General features: G+C 54.6%; 1 protein-coding gene across 1 annotated transcript in view; it reads right to left on the bottom strand.

Moving 5' to 3' along the window:
- Window positions 1-7,309: 7,309 nt before the first annotated feature.
- Window positions 7,310-21,972, bottom strand: part of SYT6 (synaptotagmin 6) — a 51,773-nt gene continuing 37,110 nt past the window's right edge. Inside the window, exons 4-7 of the mRNA XM_059673245.1 lie at window positions 21,182-21,302; window positions 16,714-16,885; window positions 15,386-15,536; window positions 7,310-10,225 (exon numbers count right to left, since the gene is read on the bottom strand). Coding sequence (XP_059529228.1) covers window positions 10,154-10,225; window positions 15,386-15,536; window positions 16,714-16,885; window positions 21,182-21,302 — 516 coding nt within the window. The 3' untranslated portion in view covers window positions 7,310-10,153. The remainder of the gene's footprint in view (window positions 10,226-15,385; window positions 15,537-16,713; window positions 16,886-21,181; window positions 21,303-21,972) is intronic.

The following is a 21,972-nucleotide window of genomic DNA, read 5'->3' as shown; positions in this document are numbered from 1 at the left end:
TCAACTTGAAATAATCCATATGCCAACGTGGCATGTCTGGGGGAGCCTGTTCTGAACCCCTGCGCAGCCATGATCAACCTCCTGTCTCTGCTTTAGCTCTGTGGTTACAGAAGAAAGGATGCAGGGATGGGAAGCAGATGGCGCGTCCTGCTCCAGTAGGGACTGAACTGCAGTGTCATTGGCTGGGTGACCTTCAGGGCCCTGGGCAGGGCTTCTGGAGCAGGCGCCTTACACCCCATTTGCTGCTTACACCCTCTTCCTGTTCAGGTCCACAGTGTGCTGCCCCTGGGGCTGTCAAACAGCAATGCCCAGGAGGCAATAATCCCACCCAAGACTGTCCATGAGCACAGCCCTCTGCGACCACCTGTCTGTGGAGCTCAGAACACAGTCACCCTGGGAGCTGGCTCTGGGTCAGGGTCTTCTTGATGAGAAACAACTGTCTCACTCCAGGTGAAGCCAAATCTCTGATTCAGGGACCAGATGTTCCTCCATGCGTGGGCCTGAACTTGACTGGCATCACAGTCCTCTGCCAGCTTGGCGCAACACAGGCTCCACGGCTCCACTAGTGCACCGGAATCTCCGTGGCAGCAATTTACCTTTTTAACCAGCTTTCCGGGCGGCTCGGAGGCACAGGAGCGTCTGAGAGCCGTGGCTGGAGGCCGACCTCAGTTCCCATTATGCCGGGGTTTCTAGACGCTGTTTCCTGAGCCAGAGACTTGGTAATCTGAATCTGGGTACTTGACTGGTTGTGGCTCATGTGCCCTCCCCCTTCTGGCAGTCGCTGCTTCTCTCTGGCAGGCTCACCAGGATGGGCACCTGGATAAGCGGGACAGCGGGAGGGAGCCAGACAAGGAAAAGGCTCTGACGCTGGTTGCTGGTGGAGGACAGGAGTGTGTGCATGGAAAAGAGTGATAAGACAGGAAACACACACTGACATCCAACAAGGGCGTGTGGGCCAGCAACTGCTTTGGGAGGATGGGAAGGAGTCACTCTCCCTGCAGGGCTCTGGGAGGGCTTTTCCAGGAGAGGCTTGGGTTAGGCCTTAAAGAATGGATGGGCGCCGGTTGGTATGGATCACTTGGTTGGAGAGTCATCCTGTACAGTGAAGGTCGCAGGTTCCATTCCCGTCAGGGCACATACCTAAGTTGTGGGTTTGATCCCCGGTCGGGATGCGTGCAGGAGGCATTGATGCTTCTCACTCTCTCAAATCAATTTTTTTAAAAAGGAGAGAACGGATGGGTTTCCCAGGGGAGGGTGGGCATCAGTGCAGCATGGTGAGAGGAGGGGTTGCATTTGCCTGTGGAAAAGGTGGAGACCCATGAAGTGTCCTGACTTTTAATCCATTGCCAGCTTCCTGTAAGACAAAATTCTTGGTGATTTTTAAACTTTATGCAGACATTAATCATTCCTTTTCCCCTGTGGGCAAAAGGGGAGTCAGGAAAGGTTTTGTGTACTGTAATATGGAAGGCATACTAATCATATAAAAGTGGTCAGACTACCAGGGAAGTGGAGGTGCAAAGTCCCTGTCCAGGGAACAACTCTGATTAGTTTGCCGAGAGGGTTTTAAATTTTTAAAACTTTGAATGTCTTTAGATAGAGCTTACACTGTCTGGTGCCCACAACCTGCCACTCATCCTTTGTCTTACAGCCTCACACATTCATGCCACCCTTTTAGCCCAGAGGTCTTCGAGTTTTCAGTCCCTGGAGGGTAATCTGGGAGGGAAATAATAAGGGTCTAGAGAAAGAGTGGGCAGTGAGACCACACAGAAGAAGAAATAAATATGACTTAAGGGCTGATGGAGGGAGAGAAGGGAGTCAAAGATTAAACCAACGAGGCTTCTGAGGTTCAAGGACAGCTGAAGGAGCAGCTCTGGGAGACACTCGCCGTGGGAAAGGCGGGCTTTAGGCTGCCTCAGGACTTCCGAGGCCTGGTCTGTGGCAGGTGGCCGTCTGGGCCGGGCGCTCCGAGAGTCGTGGCAGCTGGGTGTGGATCAGCTTCAGCACAGAGGCAGTCGCTGATGTGGAGGCGATGGTGGGTGAAACTGTCCAGGAAGAATGAGAGTTGGGGAGAGGCCAGGGCCTGGGTCTGCGGGCCTTCTCATTTCTAGGGGTGCGTGCGTAAGAGTTGGGGTGGATCCCATGGAGGAGACCAGAGTCGGGCAGGGAGAGAACCTCAAGGAAGGACGCTGCTCATGCGGGAGGCACTGTGGGAGTCACGAAGAGATGGCCTGGGAATGAGTAATAAGCCACTGGCTCTGTATGAGCGAGAAGGCAGCGGGGTGAGTTCATGTGGTTGGCTCTCCTCTAGATGACGGTACACTTAGGTGGGGGAGCCCCTGTGTATTTGGCTTTGCCTGAGAGGCTGGCATGGATTCCTGGCTAAGAGCTGGACCATCGAGGGTGGCCTGTCCTCTGACATGTCACTGTGTACTCCCTGCGCACCTGGGCTTGGCCAAGGCCGAGCTGTTACCATTTGTCCTGAGCTGGCTCGCCCTGCCCTGCTCCCGGCAGCCTGGAACACCGTGGCCCTCCTCGGCTCCTCCTGGCAGCGCTGCGCTTGCTCCATGAGCCGCACTGGCCGGAGCTCTGTCGTCAGCCTCGGCCACGTCAGCTTCCAGGCTGCTTGCTCACCAGCCAGTTTTCCACTTGGGTCTTAGTTGCTCCTCCTGTTCCCACCCGGTGCCTGGGAAGGTCACAGAATGGCCGCTCAGCTGTGGCTGACAGGGGGGAAGCTCACTTTGGGGGCAGGGATGGAGTTTGGGACAAAAACCATGCAGCGTCGTGTGGCTGCACATTTTTATCCAGAGTGAAAATCCAGCTGGTCACTCCCCCGTCTGTCTCCGAAGCGTTATCTGGTATTTATAGAGGACGGAACCAAGGGCCAGTGGCTCAGAATGGAAATTTCTGAGCCTGGAGCAACTGGCTCTTGGCTTTCTCTCTCCCTGGAGTTCAGCTAAGGTTTTTCTCCTGAGAATTTTCAAGCTCTGAGAAGTTTGAAGAGGCACCGTGGGGGGCAGGGGGGGGCGGGGGCGGGGGGGGGCACCTTCCTCTCAGTGGACACCTCGTGTGTTCTCCAGAGTTGATGGCATGAAGGAGGGTGAAGGGCAAGGAGAATGGACCAGTGGGGGGACCCGAGGAGCAGCTGCCGTGCCCGGCTCTCTGGGGTGACAGTCATTGTCCCAGCCTCTAGGACTTCCTGCTTCTGAAACCACGTGCCCATGCTAACCTAGGGGGCAGAAACCAGAGTCGGTGCTTGTCATTGGCACAAACCTTCCAGCTGCAAGGAAAAGGAGCTGTGAGATATTTGACATTTAAAAAGACAGCTGGAATGAGCGAGATATCGACTGACACATTCATTAAATGTCACCACTTTTGTTTCTCTTCAACGGCTCAGTGCTTACATTATTCCAAATTAATTACACAGCCACTCGGTTTCTTCCCTACACCCCCTCCCTGCTCCTTCCCACCCTCACCAGGGTTAAGAGCAGCACAGTGGCCGGTCCCCTTTGTTCTCGGTTACCCGTTATGCACGGTGACAGGGCCTGCAAGGGAAGAGGACGGTGTGCAGGCAGATACGCTGTGACATGCTCTCAGGGTGCAGATCGGAAGCCGAGCCTCAGAGGGGTTATCTGATCTGCCCAGGGTAGACTGGGGACGTGGGGAACCAGGGCTGAACCCTGGACTCTGGCTCTAGGCTCTCAAGTTTTCCAGATGTATTGATGTCGAAGTGATGACTCCATCCTCGTGGCCAGCCTGGCAGGAAATAGCGCGCCCTGTCAGGTGGCCCCTGGGACTAAAACACGGGAGAATGCGGTTCAACCCCCAGCGTCAGGGCCAGGGAGAGAGCGAGCTGGGGCAAGAAGAATGGGGCAGCTGCAGGTTCCGAACCAGGAGGCAGAGGAAGAACCCGTGCATGGCAGTCACGCATGTTCGAACCATTTGAGAAAGAAAGCTGCTGGTCATGTAAGGAAGGCGGTGTCTGAAGTTCGTCTGGTTCTTTGATTTCACAAGCCACAGGGTGTCATTGCCAGTCATTTCTCCGGGGAGATGAAAGGCCATGGTTCAGAGGGCCACAGCCCTTTCAACCGGGATGAGCTAGTCTGCGTCTCAGGGACTCGCATTCCCCCAAACACTTGGGATTTCTAGCCACGGGGGTTCATTCCTGACTGCCCAGCCCGAAGGGTCCCGCAGGCCTGGCTCCGGCACAGGCTGCAGGTGAAGCTGCAGAGAAGACAAGAAACGCTCCCTGACTCAGGAAGCCGGAGGCACCTGCCACGTGGGCGCTCCGGGTCCCTCTGGATAATCCCTGATGTCTCAACAAACTCCCCCAATCTGTGTGGGAAAAAGAATCACCTCAGGGAAAGGAGTCACACGGCTGCCCACTCCAGCCCCAGGCTAAGTCCCTGCCAGTCAGTCTCCCTGCTGAGACCTCCTTGGGAGGGGAGACGCCAGGAGGCAGGAGCACTGAGCCAGCCTGGATGAGAGTCTGGTTTGCAGACACTGAAGTCTTCTGCCTGCCCTCTCCCATGGCAGCTCATCCATGGGTTTCCCTGTTCAAGTCGAACGGCACCGGCTTTGTTGGGAGCTGAGTATTGGAGAGTAATGAGCCCTCCTGCCCCGACGGAGCTCAGCACCGCTCTCCAGCTACAGCCAGCCTTCACTCTTCCTTGTGTTTTCTTTTTTAAAAAAATATTTTTATTGATTTCAGAGAGGAAGGGAGAGGGGGAGAGAGGGAGAAAGAACCATTGATTGGCTGCCTCCTACACGACCCCTACTGGGGATCGAGCCCGAAACGCAGGCATGTGCCCTGACCAAGAGTGGAACCTCCTGGCTCAACCACTGAGCCACACGGGCCAGGGTGCATTTTCCAACATACAGCACGTTTATGGGTGACTGGCCAGGGTTGGTGTGATGGGCGGACTCCACACTCTTTAGCTGTTCCTGAAGAATACCTGGTGGAGGGGATCGAATTAGTACGCGTGACCGATGGCTCACAAAGAGGTCGTTGCAGGTCCCTGACCTCTAAATGTTGATGGTGCCCAAAGAATCTCTCTTGGTCAGCTTGTGCCCTCATGGCAGAGTGCCCCTCCTGGCTTCACACCTCGTTTTGGTGCGCAGGCTTCCTGTGAATTCACGTCTCACGCTGACCTCTCTGCCGAGCTGCACCTTGAGCTGCAGCTGTCGGCTGGACATCCCTCCAGCATCTCAAACTTAGTTTGGCCCAAACTGGGCTCATCATCCCCCCCCCCCCCCCCGTGTTCTGCTGAGTTTCTGGTTTCTGGAAGGCACTGTCGTTTTTCTCCTGCCTCGGATGTAAAAACATAGAATGCTTTGCATCCCCCTCCCCTCTCCTGTCTTCCAGATCTGCTCAGCTGCCCGCCCGTCTGTGATCCTGCACAGGCGCCCTTGTTTCCCGGGGCCCTGCCCATCCTCGCTCAGCCCTTCGGGAGCAGAAGCCAAGCCAGCGCGGGAGGGGGAGGGGCAGCAGGTCCATGCCCAGTGGAGGCAGCAGCAAGAACGGGGCAGGGGCCGTGTCTATGGCCTGGCAGGAGGGGTGAGGGCGGGGAAAGGAGGGCTCTGGGGCAGAGGTCCAGCGTCTGCCTGGGCTGAGCAGGGCAAGCCAGGTGGCAGTTGTGTTCATTGTCCCCCTGGGTCCAGGGTGCTGGGCAGCCCTGGGAATTCCTCAGCTCCAGGCCGGCACCTGGTGGGCCCTCTGGAAGGTGCACCCTCCTCACCAAGGTCTCCATCAGAGGCCCCTTCTCTCTCGAAGCTGTCGCTCACCTGCCCGTGGGGTGTTCCCCCCGGGACTTCTGGAGCCTTTGTTTCACCGCCCTCCCTGCACTTACCACTTCCTACCTTGGGCTGCGTTACTTGTGTTGGCAACTTACTAGACTAAAAGCTTTTTGTGGGCAAGATTCAAGCCTGAGGCTGGCACAGTGGTGTGGCCCAATGGGCAGTCCTTCATCTCATCACCATAAATAAGCTAGTTTCCCTTTACTAGTTTCTCTGAACCAGCCCTCCCAGGAGTCAAAGTTCACTGTGGTCCTCCCAGTGCCCAGAACCAAACAGTTCCAGTTCTTCTCCCCTAGCGCTTGGGCCCCTCACATTTTGAGAGGTCACATGAGTAGTTCCGGGCGATAACCTGTCAAAGGAAGGTGACGTGTTCCTTTCGGGCCAGAGCATCGAGGCCACTATGAGACCCGTCTGAGCTCTTTTCTGGCAGCAACTAGCAGCGTTTGAGATGTTGGCTGCTGTGCCATTCTGAGTCCCTCTGAATAAATCCGTGAGCAGATCCTCCCGCCCACCCCCAACCCCTTGCTGACCTTCAATAGACACCTGACATGAATAAATAAGCCGTTGTTGTTTTCAGCCACTGAAATCCGAAGGCTGGCATTGCTGCATGACCCAGGCCGCCAGCCGGGCACATTCACCCCGGGGAGGATCAGCTCTCGATACCGCTAGCACATCACCGCATGGGAGCGTGCTGCCTCGTGGGTGACCTGATGAGGAGGCGGAAGCGGGGGGAGCAGCAGAGTGCTTCTCTCAGCAGCTTAGCTCCCTGGGTGGCATCTCACTTAGATGCAGAGATGCACAAAAGGGTGGAGCCTTCCCTCTCCTCTCTATGGGCTGCCTTCTAAATTAGGAGCTGTGGTGAGCAGAGATGGTATTCTATGAAGTTTGAATGCTCTTTTTTAATGTATGATTTTGATTTTAGAGAGAGGGAAGGGAGAGGGAGAGAGAGACAGAAACATGAATGATGAGAGATCATTGATCAGCTGTCTGCTGCACACCCCCCACTGGGGATTGAGCCCGCAACCCAGGCATGCGCCCTGACTGGGAATCGAACCTTGATGCTCAACCGCTGAGCCACACCGGCCGGGAAGAATGCTCTTTTTAATCTGCCAGTCTGCTATTGGACCTTGTCACTCAGCCGCGGTGTGTTTTATCAGAATTAGCAGGATCCCTCCCCTGGTGGGCGGAGCACCGTGCTTTCCAGATTGAGGGTGTGACCCACTTCCCTAGAGAAGTTTCGGCATCTGGAGGGGCCACGGATGGCACCGAACAGCTGAGGAGACAGCCCCACCCATGCCCCAGGTGCTCTGAGAGCCCCCAGCCTGGCGAACACAGGTGGCTCCAGCTGTCTGGGCTGTGCAGGAGTCCTTGGGCAGAATCAAAGCCACCAGCCCTCTTGCTGTACCCGGGAGGGACGTGGTCACCTATGTGGAACGCAGATGAAAAATAAAAGCTTTGCAGCGCCCTGTGTGCGCGCTGACTGACAGACCCCAGGAACGCACAGTGACGAGAGAAATGGGCAAGAGACAGAGATTTAATTGAATAAAGACTCCAGGCTGTGACAGGGGTAGGGAGATGCGAGGCAGTAATTAACAACATAATTTTTTAAATGACGATGCAATTAATTAACATCCCGAGTATGGGGGGAGGGGGGAGGGGGGGAGGAGGCATGTTTCAGTCCAGGAACACTGCTGCGTCAAGGAGCAGGGAGCTGTGCAGTTTTAAAGAAAACATCTTTGTGCCGAGGCCGCGATTATCCCAATGTCAGCAAAGCTCACAAGAGCAGCCCAGGAGGTTTCTCATGGCGGAGGAAACTAACAAACGAATCAACCCTGTGTTTTATTTTATGCAGAAACTTGTAATTCATTTTATTCTCGTCTGTGGGAGAGAGATATTGGGCCAGATAATGAAGTTGGCAGACATTCAGGTTTCATTCAGGCTTCCGGTCAGAAACGGTTTCCCCTGAGGACCTGGGGGAGGAGGGGCGGGGAGTAGGAGGGGGCCTCCCAGCCTGTGGAAATCTACCACCTCACCAAGACTGCAGTTGGTTAGGCTGTGTGGGGGCTGACCATAGTCTGCTCAGGAAAGGATTTTCCAAAACCATGTGTGAGAGCTGCTTGGACAGAAGAGAGATGGCTGAGAGCAGGACTTAGTCCAAGTTTCACACCGATCACACTCCCTTCTCCAAAAGGTTAGAGTGGTTATCTGCAAGTGCCTGCAGGTTTTAATTGTTTTCATTTTTATTGATTTCAGAGAGTAAGGGAGAGAGAAAGAGAAACATCGATGATGAGAGAATCATTGATCGGCTGCCTCCTGCACGCCCCCTACTGGAGATCGAGCCCACAACCCAGGCTTGTGCCCTGACTGGGAATTGAACCGTGACCTCCTGGTTCTTGGGTCGACGGTCAACCACTGAGCCACACAGCAGGCATGCCTACGGGTTGTGGATGACAGCTGGATGTGCATGTGCTTGAGCTCACTTCTGGGCTCCTTTTGGCCCAGGAAACTCAAGTGTCCCCTCATGGTTGCAGGACCCACAGCGTCTGCTCAGTGACTGACATGGCCCTCTTATGGGGTCAGTCAAGAAAAATGAAGTTTATGGCTGGATGTGAATCTTGCCATGACCTTGGGTTTTTTCTCGTGCTCTCAAGAGAACATCCGCTGCAGGACTGCCTGACTAGGAAGGCCTGTCTATCCATCACAAGACATTTGGGAAGAAAATGTATCTTTATACCAATGACTCAGTTGCCCCTAAGTTGAAGGCTCAGTACAGTGGGGAGTTGGGGTTTATCTACAGTTACTTTTCTAAGCTTAAAATGTCTTCTGCCACCATATCCTGTTACCTCATGCCCAATCTGGTCATTTTTAGGACTAGAACACACTACCCAAAGGTATTATCAGCAGAGAAACCTGGTACCTTGGCTTAAAATGAGGGTGACTTTATTGAGTTGCAGCTCCTAAAGTACGTGACATATAAAGAATAAGACACGGTGTGCGAGGAGCTTGTATATTCTTTACCTCCCGTGGTTGAATGGAGGGGTCTTTCAGCAGACCTGCCTTTGGGACGTCACACACGGCTCTGAGCACAAGTTCAAGGGGAAACTCCCCTCCCCCATTGACTGAGCTGAGCACATCAACCTAGTTACAGGGGCGGGTGGGGAGGCCAACTCAACAGAGATGTGCTCTGACAATACAGAATAGTTCAGATATATTTTTCCTAAACTGAATTTGGCCTAAGCTAGATATCTAAAGAAAGAAAAACAAAACCCTTCATCACCACTGAAACAAACAAACACAGAAGGAAGTACTCAGTAGTTTATAGAACTAAAGTTCGAGATGAAGGTTGCCCCAGAGTCAAAGGGGCTGAACTAGGTCTAAGCTGCCTTGATCTCAATCAAGAAGAGACTCTTCCTAGAAAGATGGGCTCCCACTATTCCATGAACTTCACGCCTCCCCATTCAGAAAAGGCATTTTACCTAGGGTTTTCTCTGGCCTGTGTAGGCATTTGAAACAGCCGCTTGGTGCCTTGTGGAATTATAAAGCCACGTATAATACAGAAATCACTCCAGGACACGTGCCTCCTTGACAAGGCAGGTTATTTTCGAGACCAAAGATCCCGTTTCCAAACAAAGATGGTCATTAACGGTGGGGCGCGTGAAAACACGGGGCACGTTGAGTTTCAGCAGAATCATTCCTCAAGAAAGTGACTAAGTTCCCAGGAGGGGTCAAGACCTTTTCACATCACGAATGAAGTCCATGGGGAAGGGGGCGAGGAGCCCTGTCCAACCCCCTGAAGGTCCGCAGACACCGCAGGGCGCTCGTGTTTTCCACAGGGGACCGGGAGTCCGCCTCTCGGCTGGTGTCACAGAGCGAAGAGCTCCCAAGAGTCTCATAAAGGCTCTTGCATGGATGGGCACCTGCAGGCCACCGAGAAAGAGGCCATAGCCCCACCCCACGTCCTCCTTCTCCAGGGTAGTGGCACTTGATGGGGACACACATTGCAGAAATTCACATCACCTTTCCCCCAGAGACGACTATTTTACACTGTCCTTTACTGACCCGACTTCCGGGCTCTCCACTCTGTTCTTGCCCACTTTCTTTTTTCTTCCTTTCTTGACAGCAGATCCAGAAAAAGTGAAAGCCACACGCACACAAAAAAACATCACCTTGGGAGACAGAAAAGACTAAGACAGATCTGAGCGCAGGACAAGTGTCTCGGCCTTGACCTACACAGGAGCAGGTAGGACCCCGCGCCCCGCGCTGCCCCTGGTGCGCCGACGGCACGGCGCTGTGTTTAGACGGTTGAACAGGTGCAGAAAGAACGGTGCTGGGTCCCGTTGGTGTGGCTCGGCCGTGCGGCTCATGGGGTCGGAGGTGGCTTCGGAGAGGGGCACGAGCTCTCGCTGTCGAAGCTGGCGGCGCGGCCCTGCCACTGCTGGGAGGAGAGAAGCCGGTTATTGATTGCGGAGGAAACTGACAGCTCAGCTTCCAGAACTGGTCTGGCTCATGCACTGAATTCACTCTTGGAAGCTTTCTTGGCTGTTGCTGTCAGCCATGCACAAAACGTAAGGGAACAGCTCTAGGGCTACTGGCTGGGAATACCTGATTTTAGAAATAGACCTACTGCAGAGATCGTGAAGGCGTGCTTGTGTGTGTGTGTGTGTGTGTGTGTGTGTGTGTGTGTGTGTGTGTGTTGAGGAGGTGCGATGACTGGGCCGTTTCTGAGCTTCTGCCATTTCTCACACGGAAAATCGGATTATGTTAGCGAGAGAGGCAGGCTGCAGAGTATGCCCTCCCTGTCAAGAGCCCGATCATGAATTATTAGCGATTTGTCTGCGAGCTGTTAGGACAGTTAAAAGCCCGATGTTGCTCTAGCTCTGGGCGTTCTTCAGTCTTAATGCTTCCTCGGGGCATCCGCGCTGACTGGTGAAGAGGTAGGAGGTGGAGGGCCGGCAGCCCCTCCCCCTCCCGGGCGCCCGCCTTTGTTTCCCTTGGCTCTCTCGTCTCGGGGTTGCCTCCTCTCAGCCCAGCCCTAGCCCCTCTGTGAAAGTGGGTGATGTCATGAGACATGATGGGGTGAAGGAGAGGGTAAGGCTGATGGACCCGCACTTGAGCATCTAGCCCAGTGATGGCGAACCTATGACACGCGTGTCAGAGGTGACACTTGAACTCATTTTTTGGTTGATTTTTCTTTGTTAAATCGCATTTAAATATATAAAAGAAATATCAAAAATCTAAGTCTTTGTTTTACTATAGTTGCAAATATCAAAAAATTTCTATATGTGACACGGCACCAGAATTAAGTTAGGGTTTTTCAAGATGCTGACACGCCGAGCTCAGAAGGTTCGCCATCACTGATCTAGGCCTTGCTTACATGGAAAGGCCAGCCAGTCACAGCTACAGCAGTGTTTGCTGGACCAGGAGCTGATCCTGCGGATGGATGTTCCCAGCCTGCCTGGGGGCTGTGAGCTTCAGAGGGAGACAGTCCAGCTTTTCCATGAGCGAAGGAGACCCAACACTCTCCTAGGTGCCGCAGGACAAGGCCAGGGAGAGTCGGGGAGGGCAGGATGGCCTTTCTGGAACTGAAGTGCAGCCTGTGCTGCTGTGAGCCTCAGGGTCTCCCCGGGGAGTGACGGGGCTGAGTGGGGGCTGGATATGCATTTGTGCATGTGTGTGTGGAGGGGGGAAAGGACGCCGTTCCCCCCTCAACACGGCCATTTCCAGACAAAGCCGGGCCCCCTAAGGAATAGGCCATTTGCCATCAGCATCTCCTCTGGAGAAAGGCAGAGGCCCCGGTGCTGAGGGGACCCAAGCCTTCCGACCGCCTTCATGCTCCCCGTTCTCAGGAAAGCCAGCTCTGCCGTCCTCCCCCCCCCTCAGCGCCTCGTGGCCCCTTCGCGCTTCCCGTCTAGGCCGAGCGGCAGCGTTACAGCCAACCACAGCTGGACAAGCAGCACTGACCACCACTGCGTGACCCAGCACGCCAGACCCGAGGCAGGCCTGGGAGATCAGCCCATCTAACTCTCTCCTCTTGAAGATAAGAAAACAGACACAGAGACGTGAGGACACAGCTAGCTCGGGGCAGAACCAGGATCCGAAACCAGGTCTCCTAGCTGCCATCCTGGCACCTGGCCGCGCCAGGGGAAGGAGAAGGGGAATGCAGTGAGACGCCTAACCTCTTTGGTACTTACTCCTAACTCCGGGCGGCAGTCTCTGCTCGCAGCATCCACGTGAATGCACTCACAACCGAGGGTTTCCCTGGTGAAATATTTTAGATCAATAAATGCCTGCTTGTTGAGCCCACCGTGACTTCCGACTCAAGTCTTTCTTAACCAAAAAGGGACATGACATGAGACGGTGACTAAGGCTTTCATTGAGCAGACCTTCATTTTATTAGTAGAAGTTCTCCTTTATCTGTGATGACCATTAATGTTGGTACAAGGTCCCTTGTAATTATTGGCTTCTCCCCTGGGTTCCCACGCTACCTAAACCACCTGACTGATGGGTCAGATCAGAGGGAAAAATGAAATCTCTACACAGAGCGCCCGTTTTTCCTTCTGTAACAGCTCAAAGAGAAGGCACACAGAGCAACTTGTTTATCCAGGGCAAAGGAAGCAGGCACACGGGCTCCCCACTAACCCGATTTTCCCATGACGATAAACACAGAGGAGACGGGTTTATGGACAGTGGGCAGGCGAATGAATGACCCGGAGGCTTGTCCGGGGGTTGTGAACTAGCGGAGACCTGGTCCCCACAGGCGGGAAGATGGTCATTCCTGGGGGCAGGGCGGAGGGGGGGGGGGCTGCACTCCAGGAAGACCTTGTACTGTCCTGAAAGGGATCGCATTCCAACATAGACCTCAACTCTCTGGCAGGTGGTCTGAACTTGGCCCTTCAAAATAGAACACCTTGGAGAAAGTGCTGGCCATCCCGGGTGCGGTAGGTGGTGACAGCGATGACAGGCAGAGACGGAAGGATGCTGGCTGTGGCTTCATCACTTAGCACTCATGGGGGGAAAATCCCAGCAGGGAAAAAATACCTTTCAGTTCATTTGCTCCCCTCAACCTTATGTTAAAACCCCAAACAAGCGAGCAAGTACGGAGCCGTCTGTTCTCGTTAATAAAAAGAGAAATGATCACAGCACTCGAAACTCCTCTGAGAAACGTGCAGTATAAATACAGATGCTTCCCAGGTGCGATGCCATCTATCCTCCCGGGAGCTGGAGAGTGAGCTTTCTTCGCGGATTATACAAACCCGAGAGAGCGGTCCCGGGGCAAGACTCTCCCTCAGTGTCCAGAACAGGACGGAAGAGAAGGCGGGATGAGAGCTCCAAGGACGACTGACATTAGCGTTCAAGTGCAACGCGTCACATGAACCCAAGAACGCGGACTTCATGTTAGCCCGGTGGGCTTTGGATGCATGTTTATAAAGATCCTTAAGCTGTGGGTGCTCAAGGTGTAGATAGAATTCTTATACACGTTTGTACCGATGGAATCCTAGGTTGCCAAGCCGAATGTCATTGTCAGCTCCTTCGTTCAGAGAACCCATCAGCTGAGCAGAAGAAGGCAGGACAGCGAGTGGGGAGGAGCGGTCTGGGGAGCTCCATTGGCGAGGTCAAGAAAAAAGTAGAACCCAAAGGATATAAATCAATTTATTCTCTTTTCGTTTCCCATATACTGTTACTTTCCCTTTACTGTCTCATCAAATATTCATTTTCAAGGGCTTGATTCTACTTTATCTTTCTTTCTTTTGTAGTCTGAACGAGTGAGTTGGACTCATAAAAGACAGGATTTGGAATCAATTATTTGGCTTAATTAGGTTGCATTCATCTCAAAGAAGAGTGATTCTGGGTCGTACCACCTCTGTGCTGCCCTGCCTCCACCCGAGCCCCCGCCTGGCTGGTTACATCCAGTTTATGTGGGCAGCCCAGTTGGGTAACAGTGATGGGTTATTGCAGACCGCAGGTTAGAAAGGGGGTGCAAGATTCTGGCTCCCCTGCCTAGTCATCATGGAGGGTCAGAGCTGCCTGGGAGGAGCCTAGCCCTCATTCATCAACCAGGAAACTGAAGACCAGGTGGGGACCGAGAGCTGCCTGAGCCCATCAGAGCCTCTTAGCTCCCATCCTATGCCCCGCCCCTAAACCAGTAAGTAGCTGCCTTCTGTGTAGGTGGAGGCTGGTTGTGGAACCCTACCTCCCCTCTCCAGAGAGAATCTTCTGGAAAAGAGGAGGCAGAGGCTTCCCTGAGGGCTGGGAGCTGCATAGCTGGGGAACCAGCCTCGATCACTCAAGCTCCACAGCTGTGGTCAAAGCAAGGCCACCACAAGACGGAAAGGCGAGGCCGGGGGTGGACAGGAACTTTGCGTCCATGTCTTATCCCTCTTGGGGGCCCCAGAGGCTGCAGGGCGGGAGCTTCAAAGGCCCTCACCTACCTGGGAGGTAGATCAAGAGCCTGGCTCCCCGAGGCCTCGCTCCCCCAGGACTGATTCCACTCCTGCAGCCCTCAGCTCCCCGCCTCTCTGGAGACACCTCCCTGCTGGAAGCAGCTGGAAAGGGGCTTGTCCACTGAGAAGGAGGGGGCAGGCAGGTCCTCTGGCTCGGCTGCCGCACCTTCTCTGTGTCCCAGAGTGTGGGGACGGGACTCCTCTGTTTTTAGGTGACTCTGCTTTTAAGTGCGGGCCCATGTGGCGAGAGGGACGATGCTTTATTTTCTTATTAGCGGATTTTCCAATTGTACGCAGCTCCCTAGACTTGTAAGGCATGGAGTCCGTTAAGATGAGTGAATGATCACTGGGCTTTCCAGGATATGGAAGGGGGTGTCATTCGGAATGAGACGCAAAGCCTGCCTGGCCACCCCCACGTCCCAGCCCACGTGAGAAAAGCAGGCTAGGGCCACCAAGGCGGATACATCACAGGGCCTACTGTGGTGGAGGCCCGTGGAGGTGGGGCGGAGGAACGGTCACGAGAGGGGACGTTCTCCTTGCAGTTGAGAGAGAAAGGACTGGCTCAGGGTTACACAGCAAGGCAGGAGCGGCCGAGTTCGAAGCCCGAATCCTGGGAGCCCCGGGCAGTGCCCGGTCCACTGCGTCTCTGTTAGACCCGCCAGAAAGTGAGGCCCTACAGCCGCGCTCGCGAGCACCAACGTAGATTAGAGCAGCGCTGGTCTCTGGCATCTCCCTCCGAGTGAAAACTGCCCTGACTGCCAGGCTGCAGCCTCGGGAACTTGCTGCTCCCAACAGAGGTCGAATTTCTTGCCAAGTTCTGATCTCACCCCCATGGGGTTCGCTCCTCAAGGGCTGTCTTGGCCCAGGGCCTTGGTGAAAGCATTCGGGGCTTCTGGTAAGGCTCCCTCTGAGTTTTTATTTTCCAACTAAAACTCAGTGTTGCTTTCTGTCTGCCCCACATCAGAAGCTCTTTGCCAGGCAGCTGCCCACGGTCATCCTCCCTGCCCGTCACCCTGGGGGAGAAGCGCATGGCCCCACGCCCCCTGCCCCCAGGAACCAGAAAGGCGAGGCCTCGCAGCAGCCCACGGCCATTCTCCAGCGCGCGCTGCCATGCAGCAAGCATGCCAAGGGCCGAGGGCGACCTCACCCACCTCTTTGAAGGATTTCTTTACCTCCACCAAGGAGTGCCAGTGCGCGATGGGCTTCCGCGGGTACGCCAGCATCTCGTTCCAGTGGTCCCTGCCCAGGCCTTCCGCGTTGATCCCCACGCGGCAGACTCCTATGATCTCATTGTGGCCCACTCTGCGGGAGAGACAAAAGACCCCCCATGGGGGGCCAGGCGCACACTCAGAGAGGGTGGGCTGGGGCTGGGACTCTGTTGGCAGGTCTAACTCAGGGCACTGAGCTCTGAAAACAGGTGCTCGGCAGGGCCGCAGGGTGCCAGCAACAGTGATGCTTTGCCCCGCCTCCTTGGGTGGACACTGGACACAGACGAGCAAAAGGTGATACACTCGTTTGGAGTCTCAGGAAACGACGGGCAGATGGCCTGACTCTGGGGAGTTGGAGGGTCCAGGTCTCTTCCCTTACTGGACTCGGCTTGCACATCACACCCGGCTTGACATGCTATCAGCATGTGGAAATAAATCAACCTGCTCTGAGCACCATTGCTCCATACCCCCAGCAGCTGGGGGGTGAGTTACTCACTCAGCAAGAATATCAATCATCGCTCAACTATGCTCACCGAGCACCTCCTAAGCCCGAGGTCTTGTACTAAAAATCCTGGAGGGAGGCTTTGCCGCATGGTTTCCTTCTCCCTCGGCAGAAGTGACAAGTGGAGAGAGGAGTGCTGGCAGCTAGAGTAGTCGGAAAATACTTTGAGCCAGTCTGGATGGAGGAGTGGGATTTGGATAAGTGGAAGAGAAGATATATCTCCAATAAAGGAGAAATCAAGGATGGACGTGCTGGGTCCAGATTATGGAAATCCTTGAGAGTTCAGGGGAAGAGCCCGGGCACCAGGAGCCAAGGATGGTTCTTGAGAAGGGCGGGCCCGGAAAGAAAGCGGTCTCTTATGAAGAAGGCGTGCCCTTCGTATGTTGCTGGGCAGAGCCAGGGAGTGATGGAGGCTGCACAGCCATCCCAAGCGGGAGTGGTAGCGGCAGCAGAAATGGAGAGGATAGAGAGGCCTTTTCAAGAACAGGTGACAGGACTTGGTGCCGGAGGGAGGGACGGGAATAGTCAGGACTGAATGCAGGGGAACTGGTGGGGGAGCTGCCCTGATGGAAATGGAGCAGCTGGGAAGTGAAGCTTGAGCTTCTGCCTAGGGGAACCCAGGCTCTTGCTCAAGTTCCTGTACTCTCCGTGACTATAGCTAGGCCTGAGGCCGGTGGACACCGGGCTGTGAACCACAAGGTCCAAGGTCAAGAAGCCCTGTGCTGCCAGGAGACGGAGGGAGTCGTGTCCCTCTGGGGCCCGTACCTACCGGTCATAGTCCATAACCGAGATGAGCAGGCTGACTTGGTCCATGTTCTCTGGCGGGATGTCAAAGATGATGGCCTCGTTGTAGACAGGATTGAGCGTGTTCTTCTTTATGGTGGTTTTCTTCTTCTTCAGCCTCCGCCCGTCACAAAGCAGGGACACTTTGACGTAAGGATCTGTGCCGACGGGGGCGGCGGGAAGGAAGGGAAGGCAGCGTGTTAAACAGATGCCCTCTAACACCATTTGCACCAGAGGGACAGAAGCCCGATTACATCTACTGTTGGTCAGCAGATGCCCCCAGTGGGTTGTTAAAACAAAGCACACCTGTCTCTGAGGACACGCCATGCTTCAGAGACCTCAGGATTCTGGGAGAGTGCTTAACAGACCTGCACTAATGGGAAGGCTGGCCCCAAGTCAGACAGGACCCCTGCCCGTGGGTATGCAATCAATGTCCTAAATCTCAGCTCCGTGCTGGCCGGCTGCCTCCCAAGGGTGGTGAAGCTGAACAAAGGCACTCAGTTCCTTTCACCTCGGTGGAGTCCTTTTCTCGGGGGGGCTTGTCGGCGTTATTAACCAAAGAGTAAGGGGGTAAAAATAGAACTCGATGGCACCCAAAGAGAAGCAACGCTGTCCGAGTCCCTGAACAGCGACAGTCACAGTGCTGTCCGTGTGCCCCACACCTGGCAGAAGGATTAGGGGTCCCATTGTCTCGAGAAGCTCATTTCCAGCATTCAGGAGGGGAGTGGTGGCCCCTCGCTGCTTCCTCTGAGGCCGGTTCCTGCCCACCTCTGGGAGTGGTGAGGAGGGAGCTGTGGCCGGGGCAATGAGGGCAGCCGGCTGGCGTTTCATTTCTCAGTGGGATCTTGGATTCTCGCCATCCCGCGAGAAGACGTCCTTTTACTGGGCATCCACGGGCCTCCCATCTTTGTCTCTTTAGTTTTCTGAATGGGTGTTTCATGGTCACCTTTCTACCCTGGAATTTTCTACTCATTCCAGTGAAGTGACGCCCATTGTATCCCGTAGCACAGGTGTCCCCGGCGGCATCGTAACTGTGATTTATGGGGCACAGCTCGAGAAGCGGGAGGGGGGCTCGCGGGTAATAGCAGCTTGGGAGACACTGATGTGCGGAGACACCCTCCTGCCTAGGTGCCAGGGCTCATGCGAATCTGTCAGGAGGGGGGCGCCGAGCAGCTGCCCCCCGGCTCCTGGATTCACAGGTGTATTTCATCTCCCAGGCACCCCGGCGCCCAGCAGGCCTCACGCTTCCTGGGCATTGCTCGGTGGCAGTTGAGGCACACAGCTACAGGGGAGCTAGAGGGAGCCGTGACCCTGATCAGAAACCCCAAGCCTTGAAGGCATTTCCGTAGACAGATGAGCCACTGACTAGCCATTGTGCAGTGGCAGCTGTGCCTTAACCACAGGGACATGGAGACCTGGGTTTAAGGAGGAACTGGGAGACTATGAGGTGTTTAATCAACCTGTGTCCCCCGTGGCCCATTTGAAAGGCCCCCCTCTCAGGAGGATTTTCAGTAAAAAAGAAAGAGGCGGCCTGAGCACTGCTGCAGGCGTTTTTGGTTTTGCCGGCTCCCTCCCTGTGGATATGCCCGGGACAGAGTTCAGGTCCAAGCAGAGAAGAGGGAAAGCTAGCGCCCAGACTTGTCATTACCATGGCAACCCTGAAACTCCTGAAGGGTGCACACCGCTTTGGAAAGTGTCTTCAGGCGGAGGCTGCCACACCACCTGCCATGCCTGTGTCCATACCTTCCCATGGCAGGGCACACGTCCATGTCTCCAAGCTGGGAAGGAGCCACCTGTCCGTGGGCCATGCATGGAGCAAATGCCTTATGCCTGACCCTCAGCTTCCGCCTCCCTCTGTCCACCCCTACGAGGCAAATCCAAAAACCCAGTGGTGCACGTCCCTTGCAGGAACCAACCATCTCACCAGCACCCGAGACACTGAGCAGAGAGGTGACTGTTCCCCAGGGTGCTGAGGCCTAACTTTACGGCTTCCGGTGGGATGCTGGCTCCACACGACCTCTGAGGTCCTCTCCTCTCCAACAGCCTGTGCTGTTGAAGCAGCGAGGGCGGGGCACAAAGGCCAGCAGGGTATTCAGCCTCGTTGTCACGAGAGCCATCATGACTCAGCATTTAGTATGTGCCAGGCACTGAGCTAAGAGATTTATCTGCATCATGTCATTTACATGTCACCTCAACCTTATGAAATATTCGTCATCATCATCATCCCCATTTTACAGGTAGGGAAATTGAGGTTTAAAGAGATGAAGAAACCTGCCTAAGATTTGCGCCCTAGCTTGTCTGACTCCAAAGCTCACTTTTTAACCATTGGATCCAAAGTAGTACAGACCAGATGTGGCAGAGATGGGGGAGTTCACTGACTCACCACCCCTTCCTGGCAAACCATCCTTACTATTTTGAATTATGTTCACTGTCATGGTTCCAGTAGATAGGCTTAGAGGATTGATTCACGACCAGTTTAGATCAAGGAGAGTAGGAAGATCCTTGGTTTTAGATGTCAACGCCATATAAATCAAGAACAGACCACAAATAAGCTCCTTCCTCGTTTAGTCCAACATCAAAGCAGTCTGGGCTGAAGGTAACCTCAAAGTCATCCTCAAAAACGGGGTCTAGTTTGAGAGGCCCTTGGCATGTATGCCCCCGCTGCATCACCCGGATAAGGCTCCTCAAGCTATAAATCCATTCACTCACTCATTCATTCATTCATTCATTCACTCATTCAATACATATTTATTCATTGCTTACTGTGTTCTCTGTACTGTTCCAGACACTTGATTCTATCAGTGAACAAAACAGGCAGAAATCCCTGACAAGAAGACGACCCCTGCGTTTTCAGAATCAAGCTGAGACAACAGCAGATTCTAAGTCCAGGTGGGAAGGAGGGGCAACTGTGAGAGAGAGGTTAGACTCAGCCCGTGGCCTCTGCCCCCAACCCTCTGATGGGAGCAGCCTCGGCAGTGACCTCAGTGGCTCGGCCACCAGCTCTCTCCCTAGCACATCATTTAATTACACCCGAGAAGATAGTGTGGGGACTTGGGAAGCAAAATCCCATTTGCCTCAGCAGCCTTGAGAGTCCTCTGTGAATTTCTGTCCCTGGCATGCACTTATTTTGATATTAAAATGAAATCTACGGTGGCTATATTTTTGGAGAAAGCTGACTATGTCTGAAAAGGTTCTTTAAGCTCTTGCCCACCTCCTGATGAGTGGCAGTAGCTGGTAGCTTCGGTGGAAGGAGAGGCATTGGGGCGGGGGGTGGGGGGCGCTAACTGGGGGAGTCTTTGGCCTGGAGGCCAGAGCGCTGCAGGGAGCGGGGTGGGGGTGGCTAGAAGCAGAAGCTCCTAGCGATTCAAAGCTGCAACCAAGACACAGTAAGTGTGTGGGCGTTTCCCTGAAACCTCATTTTTCAAGACCTCTACCGCCTCTTCTTCAAAGGGCACCACCAGGTGGCACCTGGGCCAGATGTTTTCAGCTGGACCGGCCCCTCCTCATGGCAACTGTGATTAGACGAAGGAGATTAGCCTAAGGGATAAAAGGGAAAACCTTCCCTACACTCCCACCCAAGCTCGGAGGCACCGTGGGAGAGGCTTGACGCTGTAATCCGAGTCATCAGAGCCTCTGAGGTGGGCTCCCGGGAAGCCAGCCAGGCCTCTACCTGCACGTGCCCTCCGTGTGTGGCGCAGCCTGCTCCGTGCGCCGGCTCTTAGGGGTGCTTCGCCCCATTTCACTCCTAGGGCTAACTTGTGTCCTAGTGGATGGGTGGATGGAGGCTCCTGGGACCCAAGCTACTCCTCCGGGATATCAAAACTCAAACACCTTCTCCTCTGACAGCTTTGCAGAATCGTGGCAAAGGGGCAAACCTCCGACCCCACGTCCAGCTGCATCGCTACAGCTGCCCCCAAGCAGGCATTTCCTCGGTGGCTAGACGAGGACTAATTTTTTCCTGCGGTTCCCAGCAGCTTCCCCGCTGCTGAGGCTGAGGCCGGGAGCCCTGCAGGGAAAACTCAAACACAGATGCACTCTGCTTTTCGGTGGCATTGCTCCTGTGACTGAGACTGCAGAGCGGCTGCAGGCGGCGTGGACCTCAAACATGTACTCACTCCTATGTGTTCGCTTCCTATTCTCGCCCTCCTCTGGAGAAAGAACGGTGGTAATAGCTAGTATCTGCTGAGTGCTCATTATGTGCCTGGCACAGCTCTAAGCATTTATGTGAATTAACTCGTTTATCCTGAAAGCAACCTGGGAAGTTATTTTTCAGATTAGGAAACCAAAACATGGCAGTGCAGGGAAGTGGCAGAACGGGGATGCGAGCCCACGGCGTGTCCCTCCAGAGCGGCTGCTTTTCTGTGAAAACTGACAGTTCGTTCCCCTTCTCTCTCCAAATCCTAACGTTCGGGCTGCCAGGTGGCCGTGGCAGGCCCCTTGGGCGGGAGAGGTACCTGAGTAGCCGGTGATGTCCATGGCCTTGAGGTTCCGACACTTGATCACTGTGAGGGTGAGCCTGCCTGCTGTGGGCAGGTAGCAGAGGGAGAACATGATCTCCCCCAAATCCACGCTTTCCTGCAAAGAAGCAGATGAGAGGTTAGACGTGGGGCTGTTTGTCACGGCCTCACCCGGCCTGGTGGGGAGTTGGCTGCTCTTGGCTCCGTGGATCAAGGGGATATTGCCCCCTGCACACGCAGGAGGCAGAGGACTGGGTTACTGATAAGGAAAATAACAGGTAGATTTTGAGTGAATAGAGAGATGGGGAATAAGGAAACAGAGTCGGCATCTCGGAAAGCCTGGTCCCACAGGTGGCCTTGCCAGGCCCTCTCCCTGCCCTGTGCTCTTTCCCAGGAGGTTCCAGCCCCAGATCTGTGTGCCTTCCTAGCCTTGATCCGCATTAGGGATGCTTGCCACTTTGGCTTTAATAAAACCAGGAGGGACCAGGGGCTGCAGAAGAGCCAGCAAGTTACTGCTTTCATTTCTACCCACTGTCAGGGGAGCCACCTTAGGGCCCCTGCCTGGTCATGAGCTCCCCGCTGCCGGAGAGGTCACTGCTGTCCAGAAACTCACTTGGCCCTCCCAACTCCTAATCTAGGGGTGACAGGGTAGATGTGAACCCAGCAGTGGCTGGCTAAACGTCTTGGCTAGGGCTTGGAAGGGGCGGGCCTGCTGCCAGGGAGGAAGAGCCGGGATGTTGGCTCCTAGAGAGTCCGTGCTTAAAGTGCAACCTGTCCCCCTGATGTCG

This window comes from Myotis daubentonii, chromosome 18 (assembly GCF_963259705.1).
Source record: "Myotis daubentonii chromosome 18, mMyoDau2.1, whole genome shotgun sequence".
NCBI lineage: Eukaryota > Metazoa > Chordata > Mammalia > Chiroptera > Vespertilionidae > Myotis > Myotis daubentonii.
The sequence above is the reverse complement of the archived record's forward strand: the minus strand, read 5'-3'. Positions and strand labels throughout refer to the sequence as shown.